At 41.2% G+C, this 26312-nt stretch overlaps 1 protein-coding gene across 3 annotated transcripts in view; it reads left to right on the plus strand.

Moving 5' to 3' along the window:
• The first annotated feature begins 1803 nt into the window (after window positions 1-1803).
• NFAT (NFAT nuclear factor) overlaps window positions 1804-26312 on the plus strand; it is a 211785-nt gene continuing 187276 nt past the window's right edge. Inside the window, exon 1 of one of the 3 annotated variants that reach the window (XM_019049619.2) lies at window positions 1804-2051. In XM_019049619.2, the coding sequence (XP_018905164.2) occupies window positions 1982-2051 (70 nt within the window). In that variant the 5' untranslated portion in view covers window positions 1804-1981. The remainder of the gene's footprint in view (window positions 2052-26312) is intronic. The other 2 variants (XM_019049618.2, XM_072302637.1) reach the window with 2 other exon arrangements.

Below are 26312 nucleotides of genomic sequence, written 5' to 3' on the forward strand. Positions count from 1 at the left end.
CATGAACTCTGGTGGTGTAATATCCTTACAATGTTGTACCAACAGCTGGAATGTTCAATGTTCATATCAACATTTAAAATTTATAGATCAGATTTTTAACATCTCAGACGTTAATTCAGCAATTTTTTTTGTTCTTTGCACCCCTGTAATTTTAAAATTTGCACTCAGAGAACACAAAAGTGTAAGTGTCGCATAAACTTATCCTCTTACCCCTCATTGTGAGTTAATTTTCTCCTTATCTCACATGTTTTTTTTTTTTTTTTTTTTTTTTCACAAAAAAAATATTGGAAACTTGGATGTTCGGATCCACAGGGAGACTAAAATAATTAATACAATTATTTAACATGTTAACGACCAAGGCTTTATTTAGCCAAGAGAATCCAGGGATGGATGCTTCATTTAGTCTAGCGCCAGACAACTGTCCTAAAATGATAATTCAGCTCATTTCTTCTAAGGAGTTAGAAATCATGGGACAGCTTAATTTTAAACCAGAAATCACGTTTCCAGGACTTTATGGGGAACTTCCAGATCATTACTTGGGGAAAAATAAAATCAATAGCCACCCACCATCAAATATTCGTACCTATAAGTTGCCGATACGTGATGCCACCCCTAAAATTTTAAAAATTCAGTCAGGTACCGGACATATGATGCTGTTGCCAAGTATTGAAATTACATGTTTGACCATTTTTAAAGAAGTTTTAGCAGCCAACAACGAAATTTCCGTCGAAATAACTTAAAAAACTAAAGAAACATGAACAAATAAGAAAGATTGTGAATTCAAAATGCCGTAGGAATCTTAGAAGAAGGATCTACCGGTTTAAACAATAAGTGGTACAGTACCTAAGTAATCAAGTTACATTTTCAAGAAAAATGAGCTACCTTTACAACAGTGATTTTAAGCCTGACAAGTCATTACAGTCTCCTATCGAAAATCTAGAGGTAAATTTTAGTATATTTTCTAATTTTGGACCCAAAGTTCATTTTCTACACTGAGAGTTTTATGGAGGGAGGAAACCTCAAATCTCTTTATTTCTATTATGGTCTAATGTGACTCAATTCCATTTTGATAAATTGAGTCCTGACATACTTACCTACATTTTAAAACAAATAATCAAGCAACGGTTTTCAAAGAGACCCCACAAATCGCTAGTTTAATGAAGGCATTTACAAACTTGGACTATCCACAGCATGGTCTGCGCCTCTCTAGCTTGATTCTTAATAGCTGATAACATCACGACTGAAAACCACCTGGCTACCTTGCCACCACCCTCTGCGATTTCTGTGTGTCAGATTATTACTTACGCCCATTGCAGAGCATTACTTACAGATTGTGAGCTGATGTCTAGAAAGAATTTTTACAAGAAAGCTACACACAGTAGTTGTGTACATTTTAAAGAATTTACCATGAAGAGACGTGTGGAAAAAAATCAAGAAACATATTAAGTAATCAAGTTTTAACTGAAACCAAATGCTCAGACACAGTAACAAGAGCACATTATGTGTCATTCAGAAAGCCATGTTAATCATTTTAATCCTTTGATTGGTACAAAAAATAGACTCCTTTTCCGTCCATCAATAAAACCAGCGGTTCCCGGTTATTCAAAATTTTCCGCTCTGTGATTGCGTCAGAGGTGAAGAATTTACATTGGTAGAATCCGGTGTTACAGTCCCTCACCAGCGGTGTTGACTGTTGACCAAAGATGTTGACTGCGGTAGTGCCCAGTGAGGCATGAATTGATTTAAAACATGAATGAAGGTACTATTTTTATCTAACAATTTGGCATCCATCTTGATACGAATTTCAGGATCGTGGTTGTTCGACGAAATATTTTGATGAGGAAGCAAAAGTGATCAAAAATATTGTTCCGTTTCTTAAAGAAGTGTTTCGATTTTTCTAAGTGTCAAGTGATCGTGAGTTGAAGTCCGTGTTTTCTACCGGATCAATCTTATCTTCTCAACTGACTCACTAACTTCAATTATGCTGTTGAAGGGTGCCAAAGCTGCGAAAAGTGGAAAACTCGTGGCTAGCGGAAAAGGATTAAAATCAGGTTTGTGTTTACTGTCATGTCATGCTTTTCTCGCCTCATGAGAGTGTTAAGTCGCTTATTCTATAAAACACTCATCTTAGACGCTGAGATGCTCCTTCCTACCCCTAATTTTGACACAGCGCGTCATAACATTTTGATAAGACGCTCACGTTTTGCTCCGTCGATGGAATGGCATTTATTTATTCAACCTCATCTCACTGTGTTGATACCTCTTGAGGTGGTCTGCCAACTCAACTTTGTTACTGTGGTTAGTTCATAGTAGCTCAAAGTGGAAGGTGCCTTAGAAACTTTCTGCGTCGTAGGGGATTCGATAGCAGTAGTTGTTCAGGTTGAACCAGTGGTCAATATTCACATGTTATCTATTCGATTATAAATTTAGGAGGCAAAATTTATCTTAAGTGTAACACTACTGCATCAACTGTATCAATAAGTCCTGAAAACATTTGAACGCTCAGGAATCGTTTATATAACTAGGAAGGGATTTTCTCAACGCCTATCATGAATATTTGATTGACGAAATTTTACACAGTCCCTCTCAAATGGAGTAATCCTTTGAATGCACCACTTATTGCTTCCTGGCTTTGATTCTCATCCACTGCAACCATCCATGCATGCCGCTCAACTTACTTCAGTTTACCTTCATAACCATGTAGTCAAAAGATAAATCTATTGCAGTGAGCACTATTCACATATGAATCGTCTTGAACTTTGGTTAGAAGGTTCAACAGGCCCTTCTTTATGCTATTTTTTTTTTACACAATTAAATTGCATTTAAGGACTATGTAATGAATTTCAACCATCTGATCATACTCTTCATATGACTGAAGTTCAGAAAATGTTTTTCTTGTACACATCAAGGAAAAATCCTACAAAATTAAGGTGAATTTCAGGCGCTCAATGTTTTTCGCCCAAACCTACGTGCAATCTGCTGCATGTCCATGCCCGGATTTCAATTTTTGCTGAGCTTTTGGTGGCTCCAGGGGGATAAATTAAAATTGAGGGGTGTTTTTGGGGGGGCTCCCTTGTCTGAAAGGTCATGAATATTTAGGTTCATAAGACTGCAGGTGGAAAAAAATTTTACTGTTCTCAATTTTCTCATCGGATTTCTATTTGAGATAATAGGAATTCCTGCTGTTCCGATTCATGGGATTCTCGCTACGGAAAAAGGAATCTATTGGGACAACAGCACGTTCCCACAGGCGTTCCAGGAAATTTTTCCAAGTGAGCAAATTTTGAAACCTACAAGCTAATCCAGAAGTTCCACACCGTTGGCACCAGGCATCATGCCTGTAACTTTTGAATAAATTGAGTTGAAGGCTTGGCATTTTGTAAGCAGGGCCGGGGATCAGCCCTCCTGGGCAATTTTTTTAAAATTCCAGATTCTCTAGAGGCCCTTGTAGTCTGAAAGACAGATTTAGAGAGGCCCTAAGACTGGAGTTTTGGGTATCATATGGGGTCCTTAAATTTAGAACTTAAGGCCGCAGCATCGCAGGCCCTAAAGTGCTAATCCGGCCCTGTTTGTGGTTGCTCCCAGGCTAAAGGAAATGACTTCTTGGAACCCCCAACATTTTAAACGGACCACCCTGAAAAGGAGCAAAGAAACTAGGAGTAATAGAGGTGGTACAGGACTTTCGGATCACCTTGTATGACAACCCTGCATGGGCGTACGAAGGGGAGGGCCCAGGGGGAGCCTGTCGCCCCCCCCCCCCCCCAGAATCAAAATTAGCATCATCTGGTTCCCCCAAAATTTTAAATGGCGGGAAAAAATTCTCGTCGAGGATATTTATCTCTTTTAATGCAGAATTTAAATGAAAACACCGTGTTTATTCATATAGTATTTTCTGAACTTTTCGTCAAGGAAGCTCCAAAATGCGTCAAAATAGAGTTAAAATTCCAAATGATTTCCGGATCTGATGAATGCAACAATTCGAAATTATTTTGTGCCGAGGGTGGGGGGAAAAAAATTCCGCAGATATTGATGGAAAATCAGCTTCACTGAAAGCTGAAAATGCGTCTTAATAGATTCAAAATTTCAAAAATTTTCTAGGGGAGGCCCCCCGGACCCCGCTCTACACTGGGGGGGGGGGGTATTCCATACCCCCAGACCCCCCGGTGGTAGGGGGTCTGGGTCCCCCGGCTGTAGGGGGTCTGGGTCCCCCAGGGTTACATCTTTTCATGAAAAATATTTTTCGAAATTAAACAAAAAATTAAGTGGAAGGTGACTGAGTTTTGCATTGTGGTGTTTTTTAGTGCGTGTTGCATACCCGGCCTCTGAAAATGTTTCATATTTTTCACAACTTTGTGAAATTTCATGAAATATTTCACGGAAATTTTAAACGTTTCAAATGTTTCCTTTCACCCGTGCAACCGTGAGGCCCCCTTCCTAGGAAAATGATCTAGGTCCGCCTGTGCAACCCTGTATTTAGACATTTTCCCGGGAAGCCCCCCCCCCCCCCCAAATAAACTACATATCGACGGTGAAACTACCAAACCACGTATCTCGGTTTGCGACGTCGCAGACTTCCTGTCATACTTTATTTTTTAAATGAAAAGCTACTTAACGTCCAGTCTTGAAAATTTCCGTGATTTTTCCTCTTCGTGCGGAGAAAATTCTGTGAAAATTTCAAGGAATGATATTGATTTGGTCTACTTCAAAAAAATAAAATGTGAGCGGAGATTTTTAAACACCGCAAACGAGATACGTGGTTTGGTAGTTTCACCGTCGATATACTCTCCCCTCCTCTCCCGTTCGTTAGTCCACGCGCCGCTACTAGAAACACCACGACACTCGATCATGCAGAACGTACTTAGTACTCCTCGAATGGTCTGCTCTGTAAACATGGAACGGCTCAAGAGTTTACGAGACACGAGTGACACTTGCAGTCGGCGCGAGGCATTAATTTCAACAGTTTTTTTTTTCGTCTCGAGAATCAAATAATCGAACTTGAAACGTATCATCATCCGAATTATACAAGCGGGAGTAAGCGGCGGTGATGTCTGAGGTGACAGGACTGACAGGCGACAAACGGAGACATGACACGGGGCATCACGTCCTTACAACTGTCAACCTCGTCGACCTGAGCCCGCGATAAAGTCATGCTCGTAAAATTAGCTGTCTGTCGTCCCAACCACGCGACACAACGTACGACCGTTTAGTCTAGGGTCTCTCCCTCATAAATAATACTTGCAATTTTTCGGCTCCATTGCTATAATATTTCTTTAGCCGTTTGAGGATCTCTCCACAGGTTGCCCGACGGGCTGACTGCTGAAATTGATAGTCATAGCCGAAGACAAGGAAGACAAAAGGGATACGGATGAATCCTATCGGTGAAAGTGGGTGATTGCAAAGGTGACAGAGTAACTAACGGCCAACCCACGAGAGACCCTAAAGTTAGTCCATCATTTTCTCTCTTTGTCTACAGGAACCATCCATTTCATCCAGTAGGATCACTCTATACTCCCTATGTCTTCTTTGTCTATATCTTTGTCTATCACTTTCAACAATCAGGCAGCTGGTTTCTCCAAGTAGAAGAAATCGGGAAAGTCAGGGAATTAAAGAGTGTCTTCATCGGTCCAGAAACCCTAAGTCAGGGAATCTCAAAAGTAAGTGCGGAAAGTCAGGATTTTTTTTCTTTTCATTTCAACTACCTTGCCACATTCTGTGAAATTTCAGATTGATTCAAATTCACAGATTTCCGTGGCGGTTAGGTGTCGCAAAGCGCCCCAGTGCGCTGTAAAAGCGACTAATCGTATACTCTATAGTATAAAATCCTAAGAGTATCGCGTTATACATAAAACAAAATATAAACTAAGATCGATGAAAGTAATTATTTTAATCGAAGAGCTTCAAAATATAAGATTTCTAGTGTACTTATTTTTAAAGTTTAAATTTTTAAGCACCACTCGGGTAGAATAAGATGAGGCGCTTGGAGCTTCTCGTGCTACGCACTGAATGATGTTGATAATAACTCTGTGATACAACTATTCGCACTCTATGGACGCGCGTGTTGCATATGAAGAAATGGAAGGCGCTCCGGTCGCTGTAGTCCACGAAGCAGAAACGTGCGTCGCGCCTTTACGAAAATGAGGCAAGATGAAATTTTGTGATAACAATTAAGGAGAAAGAATAAGAATGAATATTTTCGCACCATTTTCACGAATCAGGATATCATATCATATCCCACCACCAAACCGAACAGTGACAGCGTGTCGCTGCAAAAACTGTATTATTTACTAGAACGACCGGTGAGCGCCTTCCATTTTTAACATGCAGATGTCCATGTCCATAGAACACGAATAGTTACCTAAAGGCGTTATTACCGATATAGTTGTCTTCTGCTCGGATGTCAGAACTAAAGCGTTCAGGAAAAACGGCGTATGAACACGCGAGCGTTCACAAATTCCTTCTAATGAAATACGAATTTCCTGGAAAACTTGTGAGCTCTTATTTTTTTAATTAAAGTTGTAGAGTATTTTCTGTGCAGTTTAATCTACTGCTTTTATTATACTGCTTTAAACATATTTCTCACTTTTCACAAATTAGTGTTTTACTTATAGGAAGAAATTTCGTAACGTCTGGACCTTCATACGATGTTTTTTTTTTCTTCTTTTTTTCTTTTTTTTTCTTCTACAAAGCACTGGGAAAAAACACATTGGATCTAGAGTCCAGACTCTTGAAAACATTGACAAGAAAAAATACTCTTGATTCAATCGTATTTTTGCTTGAATCAAAACGAAATCCGCTTAAATTAAGAGGCTTGGTTCTTGATTTAAGCTAGATTCTGATTGAAGCAAGAGTACTTTTTCTTGTATTGTCGATGTTTTTAAGAGTCTGGACTCTGGATCCAATGTGGTTTTTTTTTCCAGTGAAAATAAACTTTTGCCCATTGGACTTATTTACCTGTCCATCTTTCTAAATTCTAACAGGGCTTAGCAACAGCCACATTCCCAGCATATGCGATCAGTCGATCTCGAAATACGAAGGAAAGGAAGTGTCTTATTTCGAATTGTAGAGAGATAGTCTTATGTACTTCCAATACTGGAAATCACATGAGGAATATCTCTCTTCATTTCGGAATACAGAAGAGCCAAACTACCTTGAACACTTTGAATGACGAGATTTTACATTGTTTTTACGAAATTCTAAATTACATCGGTTTTTTGTAAAATAATTTTCGAAAAAGTTTCAGAAAACTTGCGTTTCCATTCGAGAGAGGTTCGTTCGGAATATCGAGAGACAACTGTGCTATATTTATTTTGCCATTTGAGTGCCTACCTAGTCATCGCTCCTCCGTCATATTGTCGTGCTAAGTAAAAACGCCGTAAAAAGCCTTCAGGCGCTGCCAAATTTTCATTTTTAAAACACGAATTTCCTGATAAACTTATGCATATTTTTCGGTACACGGACTCTATGTCCACTTTTTTTACGTCCACAGTTCTAAAGCCCACACTATTGTTAAGTACATTACTTAAACGTCCACTAAGTTAAGTCCACAAATAATGTAAAGTCCACTAAAATCAAATTCAAGCGTCATATTTTAGTCCGTGTGTAAAATTATATTGACAATATCGAAATGAGGAAACTAAGAGAGAATGAGGTGTTATTATCGTAACTCATATTTTAAATGAAATGTTAATTTCTTCTTTTGATTCATCTTTTCAAATTGTCTTTGGTAAATACTTGGTTTCATTTCTATCCTAAAGTCTAGTTCTATGTGAGTTGAAAAACGCTGACTCCGCGAGTCTAAGTATTTGAGCCTAACACAGAGCGGAGCGGCGTGTTAGCAGCGCAGAACGCGCACTGGCGCCTACAAACCTAACGGGATACTTCACGCATTGCGCAACGCGCAAATATAAATATAAATATAACGCGTGAAGTATCCCGTTAGGTTTGTAGGCGCCTATGCGCGTGTCACGCTGCTTGCCTGCCGCGCCGCAACGCTTTAAGCAACTATTTCGGACATTAAATCATGTGGACTTAATAAAGACTGGACTTAACGTTTAGTGGACATAAATAGCGGTGGACTTTTATTTAATGGACGAAAGGTAGGTGGACATAAAATCCTGGAAGCTATTTTTCTTCCATTTTTTCAGATAATGTTGTTTGCAATTACACCCAAAGCTCCTAAAAATTTCAAGGAAAACTGTTCACGACTTTTCTCAAAAATAAACATTTTATTGAAGGAAATTTGACAACTCTCGAATGTTCATACGACGTTCTTCCTTAGCACGGCCGCGTAGGACATGAGCTATTTTGAGAGTGACCATAAGGAAAAAATTAAAGTGATTGACAACTGTCGTCTGTAAACAGAGCACTCTCATCACAATAATTTGCTCAGCGCGTGTTACGGCAACTGCTGCAATAGATCGACACTTTACAATGAATTATCAATCGTTAGAACTGATACACGTTACTTCTGCAAATATCTAATAGACACCAATAAAAAAATTGCGTTTCGGGGAGGCCCAGTTTTGTCTCTGTTCGTCAGTTAACGGTGGGCAATTCGACATTGATTATTTGAGTGTTCTCGCCGATTGCCAACTAACGACCAGGTGTGAATAATAATCGGTATGAAAACGGCGCCGAAGCTCGAATCTCTTTATTTTATGTAGTGAAAAAAGCTGCGGCGCAGATATACTCATTCTCTGACGCACGCGCAAAATTCGCCTTCAAAATATAAGCACGCAACCCGACGGTCGTGATCTCTCAAATTGAAGGGGTTCGCCAAAAAGTGGCTGTCTCAATGCTCTGTTAACTTTAAACCGAAGGCTTGGGTGGTCACGTGCTCAAATCAGATTGTCCCAAGATTTCAGCTGGTCTGTATTATATGTATTGTTTCTGATTCTTTTCGGAAACTTCCATGCAGCCTGTAACAGTGGTCCATTTTTGTCAACTAGAGGACCCTCCCTATAAGTATACGGAACCATTAAACGGACTACATTTTGTAATTAGTAACTACAATTTCTGGCTCAGTTTAGAAACAGCGTATGTAACGGATAAGCCAGAAATTGTAGTTCCAAACTGCAAAATGAAGTCAAAATATGCTCATGACTACTCATTAAATGTCGCCCAGTCTATTGCTCATTATCAGAGTAAATGAAAATAGCACGTATCGATATACTCCTACGTTACCTGGATCTCGGGAGCCAAAAATGTTCGATATTCTTTCTCTCTCCTTCTATATTTTCTCACTCATTGCAAAAACACATCAATTTCATTTGTACTTTCTCATGTGTAAGTCTCCACATTTGTAAACACATAAGTACTGTTGATTTTTATCAGAGATGAAAATGGCCCCAGTTATTAAAGCACCCCTGACAGGTGATATTTTTGAGTTAGTTTGAAAAAGAATCTCGAAAACATTCTCTTGCTGCGCTCCAAAGTATTATAGTCTTTCCCGTTGAGCGAGGTAAATGCTCCTCCAAAACCTAACAGAATCAGGGATGAGAAGAATTTGTTCGCCAGAAATTCGGGGGGGGGGGGGGGGGGGGGCTGGTGGCCGCGTAGAATGGTTGCGATCGTATATAGTCGCTTAATTATTGTAGTATAACCCGGTGAAGGCTGCTGAATGGGCCCTTGCGCCCCCCCCCCCCCCCCGCTCATGGTGAGGAATAGTGTCGTAGTATTTGTGTTACTCCTGCCCGATCCCTCAAGGACCGTATCCTTCGCCCATTTAGTATTTACGCAGTCGACTCAACGAAGCGACGTTGAACTGGATTAGCCTAGATTTAACTGGCTCCTCCATTATGTAACCTCCTTGAGCGCAGAAAAACTCGATATCAAAACATCCATTCAGTATTGTCACCTCCGTTTGAACGAGTTGGCTCATACCATTTTTTTTTTTTGCAGAACTCTTCCGTTCAGCGATGATAGTTGCTCAAACCATTAAAGCTTAATTTTTGTTGTGAGAACACAACTTGCTCAAGAAACGACATTTATCTGTTTGATTTTGTGGTTATGGCTTTCACGTAAAGTTAAAGGTCCCAAACTTCACAACTTTCAATGTTTGCCTCCGCAAAGAGAGGGGTTGGAACAAGCTAATCAGAGTTCTGTATTTATGTAGCTGTTCCTTAAACTTTCCGCACCGCAGTGTTTTTTTATGGCTTGAGAAACCCCTCAAATTAAATGAAATGTTTAGTCTAAGAAAAAAAATTACAGATTCACTGGAAACGCACGAGTTTTAAAGTTTCGTACGAAAGGACGGAAAACGTTAAAAAATATTTTCCGTGATAAGGTATGAATGAGTGGAATTTCATGAGGAACTCGACAAGACAGCCATTAAGGTGCACAAGCTCTCTTTACAGTTCATTTGGTCGTTTTCACGCAAAATCTCAGCTCGTTCCTTCGTTTTTCAGTTCATTCTTCCGGCATTCCTGCAGTTTATTTGTGAATTGCTAGATTACTTGCAGTAAATGTCACACATTTCCCGTTCTTGTTTGAGAGATTAAGTCTGTGCTCGGAATACACTTGTATGTAATGTAAAGGAAAAGTAAAGACTAGGTAATAACTTAGGCAGGAGTCATGATCATTAAGTACCAGTGGACGGTTAAGTGAATAAACGACTATGAATTGAGTCCTTTGCTCTCATCTGTTGGGTTTTGGTTGAAACGTCAAAATACTGAAATTCGTAACGTAAGCAGTGAAGTTCGGATCGAACACACCGTTTCATTTCCATAGAATCGGAGGAGCCAGTCACTTAATTCATGATTCGCTGTCAGTGGCCATGCGGAATTGGAAAAAGCGCCTTGATACAATTATTCGTGCTCTGTGGATATCCATATTGCATAGGGAGTGAATTGAAGGCGTTTTGGATACTCCTGTCCTCACCAGCGCGCCGTGTATGCGGTAGTTAATTGCATGCTTCTTTAACTTTATTGCTTCCTTAGGCAGGCAGACAGGCGACAAACCTGAATGAAAGCAAATAATTGAATTCGATTAACTTTTACTGAATTTTCTTTAAGATTTTACAACGCTTAAAACAAAATATTTCAGAAAACTGACCCAGTAATTTCCTCTTTAAAATATAAATTAACAGTGATTATTCTGTATCACCGCAACCAAGAAACGCTCTTTCTTTACCCAACGCCTCAATTCGTCACCTTCTAGCCGAAGTATCACAAGCGCCATGCGACGTTTTGAAATTTCAGCAGTCATTCTATTTTTTTACAGAGAAATTGTTGGTTGGATCTGTTCGAAAATTTCACTGAATTTTATCGGCAACACAAAAAAAAAAATCAGTGAAATTCTCGGACAGCTTCGTTGAGCGATTTCTCTGTAAAAAAATAAAATGGCGGCTGAAATTTTCAAACGTCGCATGGCGCTTGTGATACTTCGGCCGGGGGATGACAAATTATTGACCATTGTTTTTTAAAGATCGTTGGGCCGACAATCTCCGAAAGACTTAGAAGATCTTTGACAATCTCGCATTCGAGACACACAAGAATCAGTCAAAGAGTTGAGTTCAAACATGATTGAGAAATGAAAAGAGTAGTGCCAGTTTGTGGCACGCAATTCGTACGTCGAAATGAGTCTTCTTCAGGATATTTGGACCGCGTTCAACAGAAAGGTACCAAGCCACATGAGCTATTGCCACATTTTTCTGAGCCATTTAATTTTTTTCAAGAGGACGTTTGTGCGGATCCCTTCAAAAATTTGAAGGAGTTTGCTTGGAACTGTGCAGAAAATTCACCGAAATTCGCACAAACACCCGCACAACGCTGGAAAAAAAAAACACATTGGATCCAGAGTCCAGAGTCCAGACTCTTGAAAACATTGACAAGAAAAAGGACTCTTAATTCAATCAGATTTAAGCTTAAATCAAAAGGAAATCCGCTCAAATTAAGAGGCTTGGTTCTTGATTTAAGCTTAAATCTGATTGAATCAAGAATATTTTTTCTTGTTGGTGTTTTTAAGAGTCTGGACTCTAGATCCAATGCGTTTTTTTTTTTTTTTTTTTTTTTTTTTTTCCAGTGAACCGTTTTTATGTAAAAAATTAAAATTCCCAATAAAATCTGACAAGAGCTGATCTGGCTTGGTTTCTCTCTGCACTGGAAAAAAAACACATTGGATCTAGAGTCCAGACTCTTGAAAACATTGGCAAGAAAATATACTCCTGATTCAATCGGATTTTTGCTTGAATCAAAACAAAATGCGATTAAATTAAGAGGCTTGGTTCTTGATTTAAGCTAGATTCTGATTGAATCAAGAGTATTTTTTCTTGTCGATGTCTTTATGAGTCTGGACTCTAGATCCAATATGTTTTTTTCCAGTGTACTCAACGCGGTCCATTTTTTCGGAGGCGGGCTGAACGTGAACGACTGGAAGTCAGTCCAGGCGCTTGGTGGCTAAAAATGAGGCTACCTGGAATTTTGGGTACACAGCGATTTGTTTGGCTTACTTTATGTTTTTTGGGTCGCTGAATCCGAATCTGAAGTTTCCTACCGCGTATCTGGTGAGCATTTTCCGCCATTTTGAAAAATTGGCCTAAAAAGGCCTTTTTTTGCGGGTTTTTTGATATAGCGGCTACGCATGAGAAAAAATCCCGGATTTAGCTAATGTTTCGAATAGCTGACAAAATTTGGAAGAAAATGGTGTATACATATGCTAGGTTTGCTTAAACATTGAGGAAGATACAGCATCGTGGAACATCGCGCCCATTCACGTTTTCGCGGCGCACCCGTTAACGCGTGATCCGGCTCGCCGCGGTCAGCTAAGTTCCGAAGCGTTCCAAAGTTCCGAGATCCGAGGTTCCTCAATTTTTGAGCAAACCTAGCATATTCATATACCATTTTCTTCCAAATTTTGTCAGCTATTCAAAACATTAGCTAAATCCGGGATTTTTTCTCATGCGTAGCCGCTATATCAAAAAAACCGCAAAAAAAGGCCTTTTTAGGCCATTTTTTCAAGATGGCGGAAAATGCTCACCAGATACGCGGTAGGAAACTTCAGATTCGAATTCAGCGACCCAAAAAACATAAAGTTAGCCAAAAAAATCGCTGTGTACCCAAAATTCCAGGTAGACTTACCAGGCGCCTGGACTAAGTTGACGAAGGTGCCCAAAAGTGATCGGGCAACGGAGACTGGGCTCTTGGGTGGCGTCGGTTCCGTGTGGATGGTGGATGTGTGCCGAGCAAACACCGTCTCGAGTCCAGGAACGCAGCCACGGCTACGCACCCGCACCGGGTGCCCCGACGCGGAGCCCTGGGTTCGGACGTCCGTCTCGCCGCGAACCACGTCCCGAAGTTGACGGGGACGTCTCTTCCTCGTTCCTCGCCGAGATCGTTCACCCCGCAGACCATAGGGAACAACCATCGACCGATCAAGGCCGCCTTCGAACATCCCTCCCGCTTCGCCTCCACCCTTTCTCCTTCTACCCCAGGTGCGACGCACACACCGGTTTTCGACCCCCAAAACTTGGCCAAAACTCTTCGATCGCTCAATCTGCTCGATTCAACCTTATTCTCGCAGAATTGGGTCTTCTAGACCCTTGCCTTATGTCTCAAAGTTGAGAGTCAAAGATGTGGAAGTAGAAGCTAAGGAAGGAAAACTTTAGAAGGAGGAAGACTTAGAGAAAGCAGAAAGAGTTAAAGAGGAAGCAAAAACAATTCGTCACTGTCTTTGCCTTCCTTCTGCTCTCATTCTTGTTCGCCATCTTCGTTTTTTCTTCCCCTCCATCATATTCTTCCCGAATTTATTTCTGTTCTTCGCCCTCTCTCCTCTCTCCTTCTCTTCTCATTATTCTCTCTCGTCCTATTTTTCTTCTACATTTTATTAGCCCTCCTCGTATTCTCTTTTTCTGCACTTTTTTCTTTCTCTAATCATTATCTCTCCTCTTCTTCCGTATTGTGTTCCTCTCCTTCCTCATCTTTCCTCTTCTTTCCTCCTTTTTCCATTTTCTTCCTCTTCCTTTTTTTCCATTTTTCTTCCTCCTCTTTTTCTTCCATTTTTCCTCCTCCTCTTCATCTTCCATTTTTCTTCCTCCTCTTTTTCTTCCATTTTTCCTCCTCCTCTTCATCTTCCATTTTTCTTCCTCCTCTTCATCTTCCATTTTTCTTCCTCCTCTTTTCTTCCATTTTTCTTCCTCCTCTTTATCTTCCATGTTTCTTCCTCCTCTTTTTCTTCCATTTTTTCCTCCTCTTTTTCTCCCTTATTCTTTTCATCTTCCACATTTTCTTCTTCCCCGTCTGTCTCCTTCCTTTACCTCTACTTCTTCTCCTGATTTCTAATCCAACTTGCGTTAAAAGTCCCGAGGACAGAGTCTATTGGACCAGGGTTAAAAATTCATCTCTGAAATGTGAGTTTTGGCCAGTTTTTGAGGCGGAACATGACACTGTTCGCCGGTCTCTCTCGCACGCCGGTCGTCTAACCGACCTCACCTTTCTGTACCCCTGATTAACTTTTGTTGACTCTCCCTCTCCCCCTTTCGTTGAGATCGCCCAATTTTCCCGGATGTCTCCTCGCGGACGGTCACTCCCCCCTCATATTTCAACACTTTCTCCAGACGACGGAAAATTGCCTCGATAATTTATCGATCTCGGTCGTCCAGACTTTCCCCAAGATCGGCCTGGAGCCTTGAAGTGATTCACATCGACCGGAGCGCCAGGTGAAGCAGAGGGTGGCAGCAGAAAAAACTTCGATTATTCGAGCTGAATAGTTCGGTTGGCGCTTATTTAGTTCAATGAACTGACGATGAGCCTTATTCAGTCCAGCGAACTGACCGCTTCAGTTCATCGAACTAAAAACTATTGGGTTCAAATGGAACAGGATCCATAACATTCGAAGCTTTTCATCCCTGTAGCCTGCGGACTGATTGTTGAAATTGGTAGAGAGACCGATAGACAAAGAAGACGAAAAGGATATGGAGGGCTCCTGTTGGTGCACGCGGGTGGTTGCAATGGACAAAAGAGGCAGGTATTAGACTAACTAACGCCAACCCACGGGAGACCCCATAGTTAGTCCATCATTTTCCGAGAGAACCACTCATTTTAACCAATAGGATCGCTCCATTCTACTTAATTCTTCTCTCTTTACAGCTTTGTCTTTAAATTTCAACAACCCCTGGTAAAAATTGGCAGTAGAATCTATATATATATATAAAGACGCATTATAACGCACTCTGGCGTTCTACGACACCCAAACGCCACATATGCCTGTCTTCCCAGAGGTTCTCGGGCAACTGACACCGCAACATCTCTTCGTCAACGCCCTGCCGCCAACCCTTTACGGGACGTCCCCGTCGCCTCTTCCCAGGTGGTACCCAATCCAAAACTTGTTTGGGCAACCTCTCCTCCGACATTCTTTGCACATGTCCATACCAGCATAACTGCCTGGACATGACGTCGTGCACGATATCTTTCTCAACCTTCATCACCTGGCGAATTCTCTCATTACGGACACGGTCCCGTCTCGAAATGCCGGCAGATCGCCGCCAAAAATCCATTTCAGTTGCCCTCAACATTTCTTGCGTTCTTTTCGTCATAGGCCACACTTCACTACCATAGAACACGATACTTTTAACGATGGCGTCATATATCCGGTGCTTATTTGCCTTTGAGATGCTCTGATCCCAGAGCACCCCGTTCAGCATCGCGATGGCTCTCCTGCCCTGGATGATCCTGTCCTTAATTGCTCTATCCATCCTTCCATCCTGATCAAGCCAGACACCGAGATACTTATACTCATCACACTCTTCGATGCGCCGTCCATCCTCAAGCTCTATGCTTTGCCGTTGATGCGCTGCTCCCACGACCAGCTTCTCTGTCTTGGACACACTAACATCCATGCCCCATTTCCGATATTCTTCGACCAACTTCCGCGTCATGTAATCTGCATCTTCCTCATCTTGAGCTACAACGATCTGGTCATCGGCAAAGCATAGAGTATAAAGGGTCTGCCCATCAACGAGTGGAACGCCCATTCCTGCAACCTTCTTCTTCCATTCCTCTAAAACGTGCTCTAGGTATACCTTAAATAGTGTTGGTGACAAACAACAGCCTTGTTTCAGTCCTTTTGTGACGAAGAAACCTCCGGACAACTCTCCACGACATTTAATTCTTGCTATCGTCCCGTTATAAAATGATTTAATTGCCCCCACAAGTCCTTTGCTAAAACCCCTTTTTTCCAAGGCTTCCCAAAGCTTCACTAACGGCACGCTGTCATAAGCTTTCTGAAGATCCACAAACACCAAGTGCAGCTCCTGGCTGACCGCCCTTTTCTTCTCGATGACCTGGGTGATGGTGAACAGATGGTCGACGGTAGACCTACCGGCTCTAAAACCAGCCTGTTCTTCGGCTTCCTGGCCGCTCCAAAACTCTTCGACCTTTGCCTTGAGAATTTTACCATAGACCTTGCTCAAGGTTCCTGTGACCGATATACCTCTGTAATTATCGCAATCTTGTTTACTACCTTTCTTATGACTGGGAGTAATCCAAGATTCCTTCCAATCCTTTGGTATTTCGGAACCATGCAAACAGTCTTGCATAAGTTTCCGAAGATGTTCAAATAGTTTACCGGTGCCACATTTTATCAACTCCGCCGGTATACCCCCAGGTCCAGGAGCTCTGCGAGTTTTCAACTCCCTCACAGCCTTCACTACATCTTGGAGCTGGATCTCCACGTTGGAATCTTCTTTAGTGCCTATGACTCCGCCTTGAAACTCGGGTCGCCTCTCCGTTAATAAATCTTTAAAATAGTTCTCCATCTTGTCAATTGGTATCGGAGATATGATGTCGCGCATTTTATTCCGCCGCAACCCTTTGATCACTTTCCAGCCTTCCGTACTTTTCCGACCTCCAAGGTAGGTATTTATCTTCATACAGCTTTCTTCCCAAGCCTCATTCTTTTTCCGAGTGATTACTCGACGGACTCTTGCTTGAGCCTGTCTGTACATAATTTTATCATCCAACTTTTTACAATAGCCGAACAATAGCCGATGGCGATTAAGCAACAGCCTGGCGATATAGTGTATGCTAAACGGTACTAATTACGGATGCTAGGACTTGGTGAGTTTTTGGACTACCGCTCTCTTTTTGAGCCGTAGTATCTTGATTTATTTTGCGAGGGAAGCTCCGTACTTTTGATGGATGCCTGCCATTCCTAATATATTAGAGCGCCTTCAGTTTCGTATGATACTGTGCAATACCTCTGGTGTGAAATAGTTGCTTCAAGCGCCGTGGCACGCTGCGGTGCAGCAGGCGGGCACTCGGGCAGCCAGCGCGAAACGCGCATTGGCGCCTACAAACCTAACAGGGATACTTCACGCATTGCGCAGTGCGTGAAGTATCCCTGTTAGGTTTGTAGGCGCCAGTGCCTCGCCGCTCCGCTCCGCTTTGTGTTAGACTCTAATAATTAATCTCGTGGAGTCAGCGTTTTTCAACTCATGACTTTGAAATGTTTGCACACTCTGTATGGGTTATTCTCATTTTAATTGATGAAAACAAATAATGTGCGTTTTGTAAATATTAAGGTGAATCCAGGCTTGGAACTTCGCGATTTGGCCACCACGTCGCGCTGCTCAGAATAGCTGCATATATTTGCCAAAATAATAAAAACCGTAATACTTATTCAAGATTGGAGATCCAGGGGATATGGCAACATACGTGAGGAACACTCAATAGAAAAATCTTCTCAAAATTCCCATAAATAAAGTCTTAACTACGGCGGAAAGTAATTCCCATTGCGGCAATGGGAGAGAGAGAGAGACAGAACATGAGGGATTCCGTTGCGCGCCACCTCTGACCTGAAAGTTTCAGCCGTGCTTTCTCTGCGCTTGTAATTCTAATTGCCAATATTTTTGGCTCAAAAAATCAAGCAAAAATTAATCTATATCTTGTGGATCTGCTTTTTGTAATTCGAGGAATATTATTTCAGTAATCGTCGAAGGAAAGTGAAATTCTCAGTGGGGACTGCGGTGGCGCTATCTCTAATCTTGAATTATCCCTAATCGAACCCTGGATTCACCTTAAGGTGATGCCGTACAAACTTAAGGATTTACAAAGCACACGAATTTCTACACAATTTCTTATAGCCTTTTATAGCCGATGGCGAACAAGCAACAACCAGGCGATAAAGTGTAAAGCCCGGCGACAGGAACTATAGCCCGGCTGTATAATTTTTTATCGCTTCGTGTAGCCCGGCCGTATGATTTTTTCCACTTTCTACAGCCAACTATATGATTTTCTATCGCCTTCTTCAGTCGGCTGTAAGAACTCCTATGGTATTTTGAAACGCAGCTCCTATCGCCAATTTTTACCAGGGACAAGCCCGCTGGAGCCGTCGGTTTGCTCAGCAACCATGGATCCATTGCCAGCGGCTCATGATCATTTTTGAACTGAAAAGCGCCAAATAAACCACTCGGTCCCCACGACCGAAGTTTTCCTCCGTGTGCCTGCAGAACCAATTTGGCCTATGTACAGCACCAACCCCATAGATTACAGTTGACTCAAAATCAACAATCCCCCTCCCCGCCTGCGCCTCCTCCCTCCTAGGAGCAATTCAATCGAATATCTAGTGGGTAACTGACCACTACAGCGTAGTTGTTGGCCTGCTCCGGGCTCCGGAGCTAACCAGTTGAGATGACGTAACGCGAATATTCGTTAATTACCGTACATTGACCGAGATACATTATAATAGTTCTACTTCCAATTGCAGTCCATTAAACTTCTCCAAGGTTTGCGAAGAAATTCTCGGAACGATTTTCCGTCAAAACAAAACGAAGAGGTTGCCCGCTCGTTTAGAATGAAAATTTACGAGAGTAAAATTTAACTCTGCGGACTGATTATTGAAATTGATGGACAAAGCTATAGACAAAGAAGACATAGGGACTACGGAGCGATCCTATTGGTTGAAATGGGTGGTTCCTATAGACACAGGGAGAAAATGATAGACTAACTGTCGGGTTTCTCGCGGGTTGCCGTTAGTTAGTCTATTACCTACCTTCTTTTGTCCATTGCAACCACCAATAGCATCTCGCCATATCTCTTTTGTCTCCTTTATCTATAGCTTTGTCCATCAATTTCAATAATCAGCCTGCAGGAGCTGTTAAAATGCGTAACACTTTAAAGGTTGGAAGGGATGGGGGAATCCAGAGGTGCGCCGATTTTTCAAACGTTCAAGATGAAAAATGAAGGGAGGGTGGCAGGCAGTCTTTCAAAAAACTTATAAACATTTTTGAAAAATTCATTAAAAAGTATAAATTCAAGGGGTAGTAGAGTCGAATAGAGCGTAGCGTATTTTTTTAAGGGGTGCAGATTTGCGTTAAGTGTGCGTCACGCACGAGGGAAAGAGGGGAAGTCGTTACGTACTACGTGTTTTATGTTCGCTCTCCTTTCAATTGAAATACGAGGAAGATCATACTTCAGCGTGGACAGAGTGAAAATTCGAATATCCTTTCACTCCAGCTCAACAAAGTCAAGTTGAGGGCTTAATTAAGGAATTCTCGATATTTTTGGCGAGACCCGGTTAACTTGTTCGCGGCGTGGCGCCTTCCTACTTTATCTCTCGATTGTAGCAATTCAAATTGACCCAATTTCCTCCACGCGTTTTCCCTCCGATATCGAGCATTTTCGCTTTCCGCACCAGTTCTGCGACGGAAAAAAATCGCCAATCAGGTCGCACCTATTATTATCGCGGATTGCAGATTATTAATTGTGGGCTGTAGAGCACTTAAACTCATCATGAAGCAAATAAACAAATAAAATAAGGTCTATTTTTGGAGCAGACTTGTTTACTTTGCACGGTCGGCCCTGTTCCTATTGCCTGGTCGCGATTTGTCCGACGCGTAAGTTGTAAGTACTTTTACTTCTTGAGTGGTCGCGGAAATGAAAGTGAGTAGTGAGTACATTGCTCGGATTTCAATCATACGTATGTGAAGCGAAGTCATGGGTAGAACTGAACATTTTTTGTGGAAGGCGCGAAGGGTATCTCATCAAAGGGGGGGGGGGGCTCAAAATGTCATCCCCCATTTCCCAAGAAGGGGTTCGTGTTGGAAGGAGTCCGAAGGACTTCACCGGAAACTTTGAAAAATTGAGACGTTTAGAGGGGCTGCTGTCGAAAAATTATTTTAAAGATGAAAGATTTGTCGAGCAGTCACTTATCAAAATCTTTCAAATTTTGTTAGAGGGACCATGTATATTTTTTGGGGGAAAGTGCCCCCCCCCCCCCCCCCCCGGGATTCCTAGTTCCGACCGTAATGTGGCTCCAAAACGGGTGAGAAACCGCTTTAAAATGTCAACTGAATCCAGTCCATGGAAATCGCCTAAAAACCGGAGAGGAAAGTGGGCGTGGAGCTTCTATGGGATATCGGATTGAGAGAGCGCAGAATGCGCAGGTAGGGGTTAAGCAATAGAAGGGAAATCGGAGGAAGGGTTTAGAAGGGGTAGTGGACAACACTGGAAAAGAAAACACATTGTATCTAGAGTCCAGACTCTTAAAAACATCGACAAGAAAAAATACTCTTGATTCAATCATATTTAAGCTTAAATCAAGAACCAAGCCTCTTAATTTGAGCGGATCTCCTTTTGATTTAAGCAAAAATCTGATAGAATCAAGAGTATTTTTCCATGTCAATGTTTTCAAGAGTCTGGACTCTCCAATGTGTTTTTTTACCAGTGAAGCCCAGCGTCAAGTTTTTTGCGTTAGGATTATTGGCGTTAGGGCCACCTGATGCTGAGCTTACCATTTTATATTGAGCAGGATAGGTCTTTTCTCGAAATGACGTTTTTGAACTGCATTTAAAATATCATAATTCCACTTTGCTTCGACAGTTTCGCCGTTTTTCCCCCTAAACTTCTTTAAACGCTCCTTCATATTGTGGAACCAGTAATTCAATTTTGAGTTTTTGTTGACTGAGGTCTCTTTTCTCGATGACGGTCACGATTGTGAAAATTACTGCGCTCTTAAGGATTTTCCACGCTTTAAATCCTAATAACTCCAATTGAGGTTGAGGTGTTGTCACTCGGGTGATTAAATCACCGTGGTTAAAAAATAATATGACAGTATTTGTAAAACATTTTCAAAATATTGACGTCTAACTAGGAGACCGTTTATTTGTGAGCATGAATGGAATTAAAGAAATTAGAATATCGCGTCAACGAACTTTTATGCTTTCATTTCGCCTCGCGACGAAAGTTGAGCTGAAACCGCAAATCCTTATGAAGCTTCCATTGGCAGTTATGCGATTTTTCTGTAGCACTTTAGAGAGGTAGGGAGAAGGCCGGTGCTTTCCGGAAGAACCGCTCATCTCCCGTCCAAACCCTATGCATATGAGCGGTTTTTGCCGAGTGCAGTAGCTTTACGGTACGTGACGTGCTGCACGGATCTCGGGGGTCTGCCGAAAGCCGCACGGCGCTATCCGTTCCCGTTGCGCGACATGCGACCGATCCGTGGCCATCATTCTTAGCGAAAACCGCGTATCTCGAATGGCGTTTCCGGCAGGAGTTGCGGGGTTTCTGCGAGTGGGAGAGCGTCCCGCCGCCGGTGAAAACCGCGTAACTCGAATGGCGTTACCGCAGGAGTTGCGCGATTTCTGCGGTCGGAGAGCGTCCCGCCGCCGGTGAAAAGCATCGGAAAGTGTGTCATTACGCAGCCGAAATCGGCGCTCCGTGATTTGAAAAATGGAAGCTAATTAAACCTCCAAATCACCGAAAAAACAGAAATGTTGGAGCTAGGATCGCTCGAGAAATACGGATCGATAAGCCGCGTTGCCACTTTCACGGAGAAAAATAAACTTCCAATGAAAAAAACTTGGACTTTCTGCCGTGCTAAGTAAAAACGCCGTATAAACATTCGAATGTTGTCAGATTTCTTCTCTAAAAATATTTCTTTTTGAAGAAAGTTATGAATAGTATTCCCGAAAATTTTCAGACTTTTTAGATCAAACTATGAACGAAAATCCTCAGAAAAATCCGAGAAGAAATATTTACGAATTTTTCTGAAAATTCATAATTTATTGAAGGAAATTTGGCAACTCCTGGTGGCTCATACGATGTTTTTACTTAGCACAGCAGTGGTCGAGCCGAATAATTCAGCTGGAGCTTCTCGGTCCAGAAGTTACTGAGGTATCTGTGTCGCGCTATCCGACCAATCGTTTCAACAGAGACGAATATGCAGTTAAAAAACCGAAAAGTTTATGCTATTCTTCATGTACAATTTTGAGGCCTCAAAGAGGATCATCGGTGCATGTGATTTTTTATTGCCGTATTTCGAAGTTCGCCAGATGCATTCGGAGCACATCATAGATCTCAAAATCTCCTAGATTTTGTGTAGACCTTGCTGAAAAAATTAAAAAGTAGTGTCAGTTAATTAAGAGCCCCAGTTTGTACACGGAGATGAGACTTTTATGCTTCACTTGGAACATATTTCATATCGACCGCAGTTTTTCGGTTTGGTAAACTGAGATCTCTGTTCGTCGAATTGAACCTTTGGCGGTAAAAACAAGTAACTATCGTTGAAATTGTAGGGCCCACCGGTTTGTTGTACGAGGCACTCTACCTCGGGAGTAGCAGAACTTTTCTGTCTTCAGCACAGCTATCGACAAAATCCAACAATGAAAGCAAGCTACCTACAGTGGATCATCCAACGCAAAAAAAAAAAAAAATTAAAAATGGACCATTCGACTTAAATTTGAATTCGGCACCGCGTCAAGTCCGCGCCAGAGCTTCTGACTGGCCAGCGATGCAGTTTCAGCTTAACGACGGATGTGCCATTGTGCCATGCTCAAGAACCGAAAAATTCGGCCCTCGTGAAATCCACAATAATAGTTTAAAGCGTTTCGAAAATTACAATTCTCCTGCTTTTTTGAGCACTGAAAGTAATCTATGGTTCTTCCGAAGAAACTTTTCCCCATCCAGACACTCCCTCTGGACCCGATTTTTGTCAGTACATTTTCCCTCTCATCAAACTCAATGAGGATAACACGATAAAAATTATGATAAAAGTGTAGATGTTTTCCGCTTCGAAAGTTTCTGACGGTGCCCATCGGTATTTTCCTCATTTCCATCAAAATTAATGTGTTGTTGAGTCAGAAATGAGTCCACCACACATGGTTCCACATTTTTCAAAAGCAACGTGTCAACTTTTTTTTAAGAGTACTTTCCAAGGGAAAGGACAATATTTTCAGATACGCAAAGTAAGAGTGTACAAAGTGCTTTGGGGTTCGCATTTGAAAATGGAAATGTTTGCTCCAAATGAATTTATGGGCCGTTCCAGGAAGACACGATTTCGCTAACATTATGGGTAAATATTTAAGAACCTCTGCTAAATATAAAGTAGGAAAACAGTCAGATTTGACTAGTTTTCTATTCATATTGATTCGTACGTTTTGCTCTCTGAACTAGTGATTTTAGGGATCTTTTTCCACACTAGAAAAATCGTTGCGTTAAGCTCATTGAAAATTATTGACATTTTGGTTTTCTCTCAAAAGAACTGTTGTGCATTTTTAAAAATCATCGTATTGTACTGAAACCTTAGAATTAAAAGATAAAATTCGTTGAAAATTAATTAAGTCCTGTGATTTTTGGCGTCGGAGGCAGGATACACGTCTAGGGAAAGTTTTGCTACCTCAATCCTTCTAATGCAGAAATAAAACTGTGATAATATGTTCTGCAAGTTTTAAGTTTTCATGGAGTCCATAGGACCCATTCAGTATCCTGATTCTATCTACTAGGCATGTAGTCAAAGCAGCAGGAGTATATCCATCAAAATAAGGATAGCACTCATTTTAGAAGTTCATGTAACATTATACATTTTTGAAACCTATTTAACTCTGTCTTTATCCTGAATTGGTGTGAATTGAAGAAGATAAAGACAGAGTTAAAGAGGTTTCAAGAATTTATAATGTTACAACTCTGAAATGAGGGCTATCCAAATTTTGATGGATATACTCCTGCTTTGAGTACATATCTTGTAGAGAGAATCAGGATACTGGGTCATGGAGACCCATAGGATAAAAAAAGTGTACATCGGCAACCGTAGGTGGAATGGGGTTGTTGCCAAAGTTTGATGGTTATCTCTCGCTGATTTTGTTACCAACCTTGCCATAGTATAGGATTAGGCTGAAAATATTTTTTTCAATGTAATGCCCAAAATTGTTTCAAAACTGAATACATTTGACAAACTCTGCAATTTGAGTAAAGTTTGCGTTGATGCGAGTAGATAAAACCTCATTTTCTGCTTTTGTAGATCATCTAATCAAAACGTCTACAGTTTCTTTTGTACTCGAAAAGCTGTCTATAGCCTGAAATCGCGGAGCTAATCAGGAATGGATCCTGAAGTACCCGTTCTGTACTTTCTCTTAAAATCTAATCCACCTCTGCAAAAAATCAAACTTATCATGTCAGTGTCATTTATTTCTCCTCGGAAAATAAATACATATCGGTCGCGTGTCTTTACTATAGATTATTAAAATGACAAACTGATTGATCGAGAGAAATCATACGGACGTAACAATTCTTTTCCTCCAGGGGCACTCAAACGCAAGTCAAACCGAAATGAGACAAGGCGAGGCATCGTCAATAATAGCGCCTTCATGATACAACTATTCGTACCCTGCGCCCGCTCACATTGCATACGGAGCAAAATGAAGGCGCTCCGGATTTTTCGCTGTCCCTCAATATGTGCACTCCAAACATTGACGCATACGATCCCATGCATTCTCCAGCGTCTTTTATTCCGATTAGCGAGGAACATTCCTCGACACCCTCCAGTCGCGGCGAGGTGCTTTTGTCTCTGAACATAGTCAAAACGAACAACTCTCACGACGGAACGAGGAAAACCCGATAAAAATATTCGATCCGCGAGTTTAACTTTTTTGGTTTTATTTTCCCCCGCCGATAGTATGTGGATTCAGCTCTATCCTAACAAACTTAATACCTGACAATGGAAAAGTTTCGTAATTGCACTGACAATGAATACAAACAATAAAGGAACAATCAAAATGATAGGAGCCTTATTGCCGCATATGGTTAATCATTGTCCCAGTGGTTTAGAACTGATCCGTGATCATCACCCATGATCCAGTTTATGAACATCTATTTTCATTTTAGTTGTCTTTAATTATATCGATGGTAAAAGTTAAAAAAACACGTAACACGATTAGCAACGGCGCAGATTTCGCATCAAATTTCGTTTTTGTAATATTTATTTATTGAAATTTTAGCTTTTCTGATTATTTTTGATTTTGCGAAGAATCTCGTGTTAAAATTCCGAACAATTAAGTATAATTTTCCTTAAAACTAAAACAACAGCAAATATTTTGAGGCACTGGAAGCAAGATAAATGGTTTACCATTCACACCGTCAACATTGTGACCGTCCTCGAAAAAAGGGACATTAGACCACGAACGCGAAATTTACAGTAGAACAATTTTCATTGAGGTGAATTGAAAAATCGAGATTTAAGATTTCGATGGAAAATTCTCTCTAACGTCCAAATGTATTATTTCGTTTGATTATATATTGAATAGTCCTATCTCATTCTTGTGCTAATCGAATGTGGAATGATGCATTTTAATTTAGAAATTTCATGCCCGGAACATGACGGGTTTAGAAATTTTTATAATTTTCTCGTGGCATATTCTTGAACTAGGAACCTCTGAACGCCATAACTTCATTTTGCTCGACTTTTTTTCATGGCGTTTTTTGCTCGAAAATTTTCACGGAATACTTTTTGTGGACGATAATCCTTTTACTTGTGGACGATAATCCTTTTACTTGTGAACGATGATCCTTTTACTCGTGAACGATGCTCCTTTTACTCGTGAACGATGATCTTTTTACTTGTGGACGGGACATATTGACAGAAAAATTAATCAAACTGCTTGGAACCCATTCTTTAGGACGTAATAGAGAATCTTCAATCAGAATCTCAAAATCCGATTTTTCGGCCCAGCTCGGCAAAAAAGTTTCTCCATCCCTAAAATTTTTCCTCCGTAGACTATAAGGTCCCTCTTTCCATTAATGGCCTACAGCCTAACGTATTATCTGCCTTGATGATATGGAACTTGAGTTAAAAAAACTCCAGCACAAGAAATAACCACACACTTTCAAGTTTCTTTTCCTTTCTTTTTACTCCCTTGTAATATACCTCGTAAACCGTGATGTGTGCATCTGAACAATGTGAAAGGGAGGGGATGAATTTTACTTTCGAAAATTCAACTTGTTTATGGGCAGCAACATTTAACTATTGATGACGGATAAATGTTGCAGCGAGCGGTTTACCGAGAAACTTTTTCAAACCGGTTCGTCCGTCAAACAAGTTATTCAACC

This window comes from Bemisia tabaci, chromosome 7, assembly GCF_918797505.1.
Source record: "Bemisia tabaci chromosome 7, PGI_BMITA_v3".
In the NCBI taxonomy this organism is placed as follows: domain Eukaryota; kingdom Metazoa; phylum Arthropoda; class Insecta; order Hemiptera; family Aleyrodidae; genus Bemisia; species Bemisia tabaci.